The sequence below is a fragment of the Carassius auratus genome, unplaced genomic scaffold (genome assembly GCF_003368295.1).
Source record: "Carassius auratus strain Wakin unplaced genomic scaffold, ASM336829v1 scaf_tig00217092, whole genome shotgun sequence".
Taxonomy (NCBI): domain Eukaryota; kingdom Metazoa; phylum Chordata; class Actinopteri; order Cypriniformes; family Cyprinidae; genus Carassius; species Carassius auratus.
The window spans coordinates 51302-60357 of NW_020528891.1; the positions used below are offsets into that span (position 1 = coordinate 51302).

The following is a 9056-nucleotide window of genomic DNA, read 5'->3' on the forward strand; positions in this document are numbered from 1 at the left end:
GCAAATTACAAAAAATCTGTCTTTTGCCAATTATTATTTTATTTTTACACTTATGCCAATAGAACAATAATAAATATTAAACAAATTAAATTTTAAATAAGTTTTAAAACAACTTTAAATCAAAAGGGAAATAAAATGATTTTTTTTTTTTACTGAACAGTAATAAATATAAAATTAAATAAGTTTTCAAACAATAAATTAAAAAGGTAAATAAAACAGTAAATACAGTTTTAAATACAAACACAAATAAGTTAAATAGATTTTTAAAAAGCAGTAAATAAAATATTAAATAATGTTCAACACAAATATTAACTATAGTGAACTATATTTAAACAACTATATACACACTACAATAAATAAAAATATATACATTATTTGGGAACAGTTCTCCGCATTTCCTCTAACCACTGTTCTTTTGTAACAGTTTCAGACTGTGGGCAGTATACTTTGCCCCTGTACTGGTTATGTCCTGTTGCACTGGTTTTGAAATGTCTGCATTTCTTGCAAGTGTTCGCCTCTACAGTTCTCTTGTAGGGTCTCTTAGGCATGGTTTGGGGATTGGCAGCTGGTTGTGAACTTGTGCCCTACACAACTGTAGGATGTAACAGTGGCATCCCCTGAACCACTGGCATTCCCTGGACCATCGGGATTCCCTGAACCATTGGCATTCCCTGAACCATTGGCATCCTCTGGACCATTGGCATGCCCTGGACCATTTGCGTGCCCTGGACCATTGGCAGTCTTTGAGCCATTGGCATGCCCTGGCACACCCTGAAGCATTGGCACACCCGGGAAACCTGGTGCTGCAGGTATCAGTATATTGGGTACCATCTGCACTGATGCTCCAGGTGTTGATGGCGTAACCAACATAGTAGTCTGTGTTGGTGCCTTGGGTCTGAGAGGAGGTCGCCCAGTAGAGGTGTGCCTCTGTTTTGCCTGACCTGCTGTGCTCTCTGGTAGCTTGTACTGGTGCTGCTCCCCTGATTGTTCTGGCTCAGTCCGTAGGCGTTTGGCAGCCTGGAGAGGTTCCTGAGCTTCAGGGAGGGGCTGAGGCAACTGAATGCCCTGAATCAGCACAGACAGTTCCTGCTTTTTCTGTCTGTTGTTATACCACTGAATCAGGGTATTCTGGTTAACCTCCACCAGCTGCATTGAGGTTCCTCCCATCACCAAGCTGTTGCCCAGTACAAGCTGCCTTATCCTCCTGTAATCCTGGAGGATTAGAGACCATCTCGACAGCGTTCCCTTGCCTTTTCTCTTGGGGCTTGGGTGGGTATTGCAAAGCCTGATGAAGATGGTTTCCACCAGACGGCAACAGTCAGGCCACTGAGCAGGTGCGCTGCTTGCTCCCAGCACACTTCTGATGGTGCTCTCTACTCCTGGGGTTTTAGTGGGCCTCTTTGGTACTCTGAAGCGTCCACTCAGCAGTCTCTTCTGGTGTCTAGCTGCATACACCACCCGTTGCTTGTCCTGGTCAGCCAGGTTCTGCCAAAGTTCAATTATGGTGCTGGCTTCCTGATTGGTCAGGCTAAGGGCTGTGTGACCCCGGAGCTCCACCAGATATTCGGCCAGCTTGTCAACATGTTGGTATCCCGGAACATTTTGGTAGTCAACAGCCTATTAAGAAAACAAGCACAAATAATAATCACATTTGTAAAATGCCTAGTTCCATAACTAGTTCCATTGATGTGTTGCTCTTTAACACAATCTGTATAGTACATAGCACTAACTAAATAAAACTGATTTGTTGCCTACTAATGACTTTAGTTTAAAATCTGAGCAAAGTCTGGATATAAAGCAGTAGCAAGAAGTATATGTTGATCAATCCTTATTTTAATTTAATGTAGTTTATTTGAAAGAAATAGAGAGGAGTGGCACTTACAGTCTTTTCATCGTCATCATCATCCTGACCAGCATTCCTGGCTCTGAGGAGAGTGGTGAAACAGATGTTTCAGAGGGAAAAGGTGGCACAGCAGTCCCCGAGGGTCCAGGTGATGAAGGAGCAGGTGTAGGATCAGGGACCAGTGAAGGGGATGTGGAACCCAGTACAGCCGTGTCACTGCTGGTGACCACGGTGGAAGAACCCAGTGTCAGAGTGGAGGAGGGAGGTGACAGAACATCCTCGGGATCTGCAATTGTGTGATCCTCGCTGACATCACAGAAGCCCTCATCTTCATCTCGCTCCTCCACATTAAGTTCCTCGATGAGCTCTGCCGTCTCTTCAGAGTCTGGGATCATGTCCTGCAGTGCCTGACCAGTCTGCTGGAATAGATACTGCACTCCAATGAGCTCACCTGGAATAAAAACAATGAATGGGAATTAAATACAATTGCTGTGCAACATATTTGATACATAAGGCCTTTGTAGTTGTTCATATATTGTTATAGTGTGAGATCATGGAGATCATAGTACAGGAGAAAAAGAAAAAAAAGGCCATGAACCTATAACTGTGGGGCCAAAACAAAGAAATACAATACAATGATGACTGAGAAACATATAAATACAATTACTCAAATGTAACTCAAATGTAATTACTCAAATGTTACTACATGTAAATTGACTTTTCTAATCAAGTAAACCAAAGTAACTTCAGTACAGTAAATGGTCACCAAATATTACTAATAATAATCAAGTTATTCTTTCTAAAAATTAACTACTTTCTAATAAAAAAGATTCCACAGCAAAATGGCATGTGATTTATGAGATTAAGGTAGACGTTTGTACAATTATACTGAAAGGCCTTTTACTTGAAAGAAAATATCGATCAGATGACAGAGGGCATGTTTCAAGAAAAAAAAAGTTGATCAAGTTGATAGTTTATAGTTCAAAAATACAGATACAAAGTACACTGTATAGGCTTAAATAAAATATTGACTGAGACTACACAGGAATTGCAAGTTAATTAACAATAATAAATTATTTTACCGGTGTAACGTGCAGGGGGACAAAACGTGGGGACCACTTTCCTGCCAAACAGCTTTTCATAATTGCTGTTTACACAGTGAACAAGTTCTCCTGTGTAGCTGAGTAAAGCTGATGGCTCAGATGACATGGAAGCTGCCTCCCGATCCTGGTTCCACCTGTGTAGACCCTCCAACAAATAAATCTGAAAGTTCAGACTGTTTGCACTGGTCCCTGTAAACAGACAACAGTTTTTAGGCAATGTTAAACACACAGACACTTAAATGTTCTTTCTTTGCACATGCAGTGTGTGTTCGACAAATACATAGCTGGGATGAAACGGTTAAGGTGTAAATGAAAGGATTCAAGAGAAGTGGAGCCTCTGGCACATCTGTAAGTCTTCAGAAGCACACCTCCCTTGGTTAGGCTCCCGGTCTCAGTATAGAGGGCAACACCAAGAGGATCTTGGATACACTTGATGTGCTTCTTTTGGACACACCAGATGTGCTCCATCCTTTCTCGATCCAAGAGAGGAACACCCAGAGAGTCATTTCCCTTGCTGCTCAGGAGTTCTGTAAGCAGTTGTTCAAGGAGAAGGATGGTAGTCTCCTCTCCACGGGTCCTCCTCCGGCAATGTAGAGCCAGCTCCTCCCTGGTCAGATGCTTGTTTACATCTTCATCTGTCAGCGCAGGCCAACCCTGGGACATCAACAGCTCTCTCTTTGCTTTGCGAAGGATAGAGACGTCAGCTGCATCCCATTCAAAGATGCATGCTGATAGCCGTGACATGAAAATGGGGTACAACTGATGGGCATCAGTTGTACACCACAAGGCAATCCTGCGCATAAAATGCCAGATGTCCAAGCGTATCATGAGATCTGGTCAGCCCCTAAACCTGGTTTTCAGCTTGCTCTCACTCACCTCACTGCAGCACCCACAGTCCACGTACAACACAGAAGGTGGATTTACACCAGCCTGCTGGTATCTTTTCACCAGACCGTCTACAATCATGTCAAGTCCTGCTCCTTCCTGGGCTGTCAGCACACTTATGAGCACCTGACCAAACTCGTTGCCAACAGAGGTAAGCCAGAGTCCCGTTCCCCTCGCTGTCCCAGCCAGCTTCTTGGTGATCTGTAATAAGAGATGATATGAAGCATGCTGTAAATATAAATCAAACATCACACCATGAAAAATACAGATACAGTGCCATGCTGGCATATAAACACCATTAATGAACAAATCCACAACTAACCTTTTTAGTAGAATCCATCTTCAAGACAGAGCCATAGGTGGATGTTATTCTGGCATGGATTTCATCCAGCCTGGTCAGAATGTCTTGGCTGTAAACGGTGAGCAACCACTTGCAGCTTGGCACCACCGTAGGCTCTGGGGGCTCCTGGAAATTTACTGGCATCACCCCGGGTTGATTGAGGAAGTCAACACATTGTGTGGTGTACCGGGCCAGACGATGGAGCCACTGCTCGCTGTGGTTTTCACAAAGCTGCTTTATCACCCTAGTGGGACTATTGCCTAAGCCACGCTCACGCAAGAGCCTGATGACCCGCATATCACAGGCGTACCTTAGGAAAAGCAAAATCCACATATTCATATATTTTAGCTATTTAATTGTAAAGTATTTGCATACATACACACACGTGATGATGGGTTAACAACTGGATGAGGAATGAAAGTGTACTTACTTCCGCGTGAGGATGACCTGAAACTCAGAGCGATGGCCCAGATCTAGCTGTTGCAGGACAGTCTGACTCCAGGACACATGTGAGGCTCTACACTTTGTACAGATAAGGGTTTCTGTGACCATATTGTATGTTCTGTCAATGTCTAGAACCTGCCGTGCCATTTTGTGCAGACCACCTCCTGTCAGCTGATGTTGTCCGCAGGCTGGATTGGGACAGAGAACCTTAACCCTCCACAGCTTGTATGGCATCCACAGCAGAAGAGTATGACAAAAGAATCTGTCTGGAGCTGGAGCCTGATTGTAAATAAGTGCTGGTTGTGGGGGGTAATACCAGAGCTGGAGGTCATCACGAAGTGCTGGCTTTCCTTTGGATCCAATTTTGAAAAGCCTTTTGCCAATCCACTTGTGATCCTCTGGTGGTATGGTCTCAGACCACAAACGAGGAAGTTGAACTACAGATGGACCTTGCAATAATGCCCCAGAAGGAGCAGTCTGTGATGGAAAAAAAGGCAAAACATTAAGTTTAGTAAGTTCATTTTACTTTTTAATCAATTTTATTTGTATCCCTGATTACTTTCACATGAAATCATCATTGTATTACATGGTATTACAATGATTATTACGACAATGAAACTGATAACTTTACATTATACACGGAAGTCATCCAAAAAAAGGAACAAAATAATCCTGAAATCCTGTTGAATATGAAATAAAAAAGAATTCTGAGACTTTATAACCAATATCTATTTATTCTGACACATGAATGTTAACATCTATACACTGTTTATCATCAATAAATCAGTATCATGTAAACTCAATTGACATTATGACAATAGTTTGATTGTTGTTGTTTTTTTCAGCATGAATGTGTTTTAAGGAACTACTGGTTATAAAAGTAATATTCAATTTTCATGGCATGTAATCCTAGTGTCTGGTAAAAGCTGATTTAATTACATTTTTGGACCAACAGAATATGAAATTACTTACAGAGACGATCCTGCATGGCTGAGCGGGATTGGACACATCTGCAGTGGCTCTGGGGACAGGGGTTGGAACTGTAGGATCTGGTGTCTGTACAATCATGAAGTAAAATATAGATTTTGCAAATAGAACATTACAATAACTTAGTCGTCCTAGATTAAATCATACACTACAGTTGCAAAGTTTGAGGCCCAAATGTTTATAAAAGAAACCTATTCTGCTCACCAAGGTTGCATTTGATAAAAAATACAGTTAAAAACTAAAAAGATAGTTAAATTGTGGAACATTACTACAATTTAAAGTTTAAAAATATGAAATGTAATTTATTTATACGGTGGCAAGAACCAATTTTCAGCATCATTACTCCAGTCTTCAGTGTTACATGATCCTTCAGAAACCATTCTATTGAACATAAACCTTCATTATTAGTTGAAAACGTGAAAATAGCTGATAATAAAACTGCATTACAGTGGTTGCCACACTTATGGTGTTGGGGAAAGCACACAAAGATGAAAATCAAGGGTAAATAATCTTTAATTAACCCACACAAAGGAAGACAGTAACACATAGACCAAGACAAACTGAACAGACTAAAATTTAAGTAGACAGACCAATGATGGACAAATGAGTCAATTAACTAGACACAGATTAACTGAATGACATAATCAAGAGGAGACACAAACTAGGTTGAGGAACATGAGGAGAGAAAAGTCCATAAATATGACAGGTGGTATTTTTCAGAATTAAGTTTGAAGAACAGCATTTATTTGAAATAGAAATAGTTTGTAACATGATGTTGAATAGAAATCTTTTGTGACATTAAATGTCTGAGATTTTTTTATCAATTTAATGCCTCCTTTTTCTTAACATCAATAACTTTTGAATAGTAATTTATATGAAATCTATTTATAAAATATAACTTTTTTGTTTATTAATATATGGTTTTCTGTTATTAAAAAATAGTTTAAATAGTTTAATAATTTGTATAGAATGGAACGTGAAACGTGTCTTCATAGAGTACAATATAGATTATGCCATTACTTACAGAGACTGTAGTGCTTGGTCTAGAGGCACTAGACACTGCTGCGCTGGGCTGGTTTTCAGCCTGAGAAGTTCTCCTGGCCAAACTGAGATTTGGCTTTGCTGCAGCAATGTGAGACCCGGTAAATCTTGATTCGGTAAACTAAAAATGTGAGAAGACAGAATGTGTTATAATAGCAAGCATTACTATTTGTGTTAATATTACAATTTTAAGAAAATGCAGCATTTACTTGCAGGAAAAAAAAAGAGCTTTAACACATGAGAAGTATTGAGAGAGATGCCATGAGGGACATGAGTCTAGCTCAGTGACCTTCAACAAAGGCAGAGCTCAGTTAGAGACAAAGAGGACAATCAAAGAGTAGAGCCCAGAGATGAAAGGGAGAAAGCAGGCAGGTTACAATCTTCATTTATTCTTGACCATGTGACTTAAACCAAAGCTGAGATATTCAAACCGACCAATCAGCAGACAACAGTTGCCCCCATTGTACAAGAGGTGTGAAAATTAGCAGGTCTCAACCAGCATCTCATAGAATTATTGCTTTTTCTTTTTTTCTTCTTACTTTCTGAACTTCCTTGAATTTGAACTGAGCTCATACTTCAGTGCTACAAAAAAGCAATTCTTACCAATGAAAATTGTGTTGCAACTCTTGCTTCCACAGGTGCAGTTGGCTGGGGCTTGGGCAGGGGATGAGGCTGGATGTCAGGCTGACTCTGCTCCATGACCTTCTTTGCTGTTTCAGCAGCATGAGGTTGTTCCACCACCTTTTGTGCTGGTCCAGTAACGTTTGACGCAGTGGGCTGCTTAACACAACCAAAAAAATTAAATAAAAAATACATATAACAATTCAGAAAGAAAACATTTCAGTAAATAATATTAACAAAAAATACTTGCTACATTAATGTTACCTTTAGAGTGTGAAAACCACAGATGCATTTCAGCACACCTCCAAGCAAGGTTGTTTGGCCACGAGACAGCATCGGACATTTCTCAATCTGTAAGTATTATAACAAATGTAATGCACAATACAAGTGAGTCACTTAAAAAAGCATAAAATACTTTATTAAATTAATATATTAATTCATTCACTGATTAATGTCTAGGACACAAGTCAAGCTTATCTTACATATAATGTTAGAGCTGGTATCTCTCTTTAAAGGAGAGAGATACAAGAGAGGAACATTTCACACCTTCAGACCACCTATTCATTCACTGTCCCTTCCCCCTTCCCCCTCTCAAATCTCTGAGTCTCCCAGTACACAAAAGGTCTTTGATGTAACTTTTCATTAACAGTATGACATAAATCTCAAAATACCTGCAACATTACATAAACATAACACAACCATCACATTACACCATACCAATGAATGGGACCAGGTAAATGTTTGTAATGGAGCCTAATCTGTTGTTCTCTTATGCAAATACATTAAACAACTATACTAATAATGTTCGATTATGCAAGTCAACAAACACTTAAGTGTTTTTTTTCTCTCTATCATGCAAAGGTAACAAACACTCACTCACCCTTTGATAGATCTCTTACCACTTTTTCTGTCTAAGAGCAGGCCTGTTACCTTCATTTGATGGCCAAATTCCTGTGCTGGCAAACTTTTTTAAACGCGAAATCCATTCAGCGTCCGACATAGCTTTATGTGATTTTTGTTGTTTGCCAGACATTTTTATTGACTTTGATGAAACAGTTTTGAAAGAACAATTAAAACAGTTAAAATTACACTAATAATAAAAAAATTGAATACAAAAATTTTTTTGCAATTAGATGATAATTTCTTAACTGTTGTCGTCGTCGGTAATATCGCCGTATTTAGTTTTAAAATGAAGTTTCGCTGTCCTCCGTAAAAATGATGCTGAGCTCCGCGGCAATGATACTCGTCGTAGGTCACGAACTTCGGTAATGAACTTTTTTGACCCTTGACACACCTCCTGAGGACGATGTCATTCTTTCGTACACCTTCGGCACATTTCGGCAACTTGATTGACACCTGACTTGAAGAGCTGACCCCTCCACCTAGCGGTGATACGCGGAAACGTGCCGCCGGTATCCCCTTGCTCTCTGATTAGCCAAATGTCACGCATGTCAAGAGAATGTTATGAATTGCGCTTTTTGATTGGCTGGAAATGTTAAGGCGCTTCGACGCGATTGGTCCAAATGTCATAGCGCTTCGATGCGATTGGCTGCGCAGTTCGACATTGCTCAACATTTCTGAAATTATGTCGGACTATCCTTCGCCAGCTAGCGCTAGAAATCCATTGGGGTCTCCCTGCGCAGGTTCGAATCCTACCGACTACGCTGTTTGCTGAAGGCCATGAGGAAAAGCGTCCATGAATTTTTCAAGGTCCTCCCACTGATTTGCAAAATGTGCAGTCCCTCTTCGATGGACCAACACGCCGCTGGTGCTTCTTGTATTCGGGCTCCAG

General features: G+C 40.4%; 1 protein-coding gene across 1 annotated transcript; it reads right to left on the reverse strand.

Annotated features, from left to right (window-relative positions):
* Nucleotides 1-276: 276 nt before the first annotated feature.
* Nucleotides 277-8103, reverse strand: LOC113099964 (uncharacterized). The gene is made up of 8 exons (XM_026264848.1): nucleotides 7529-8103; nucleotides 7247-7420; nucleotides 5588-5671; nucleotides 4602-5092; nucleotides 4154-4481; nucleotides 2926-4032; nucleotides 1883-2294; nucleotides 277-1617 (listed from the first exon to the last, which is right to left on the reverse strand). The coding sequence occupies exons 1-6, from the start codon at nucleotides 7598-7600 to the stop codon at nucleotides 3784-3786; spliced, it is 1398 nt and encodes a 465-aa protein (XP_026120633.1). The 5' UTR covers nucleotides 7601-8103; the 3' UTR covers nucleotides 277-1617; nucleotides 1883-2294; nucleotides 2926-3783.
* Between the last annotated feature and the right edge of the window lie 953 nt (nucleotides 8104-9056).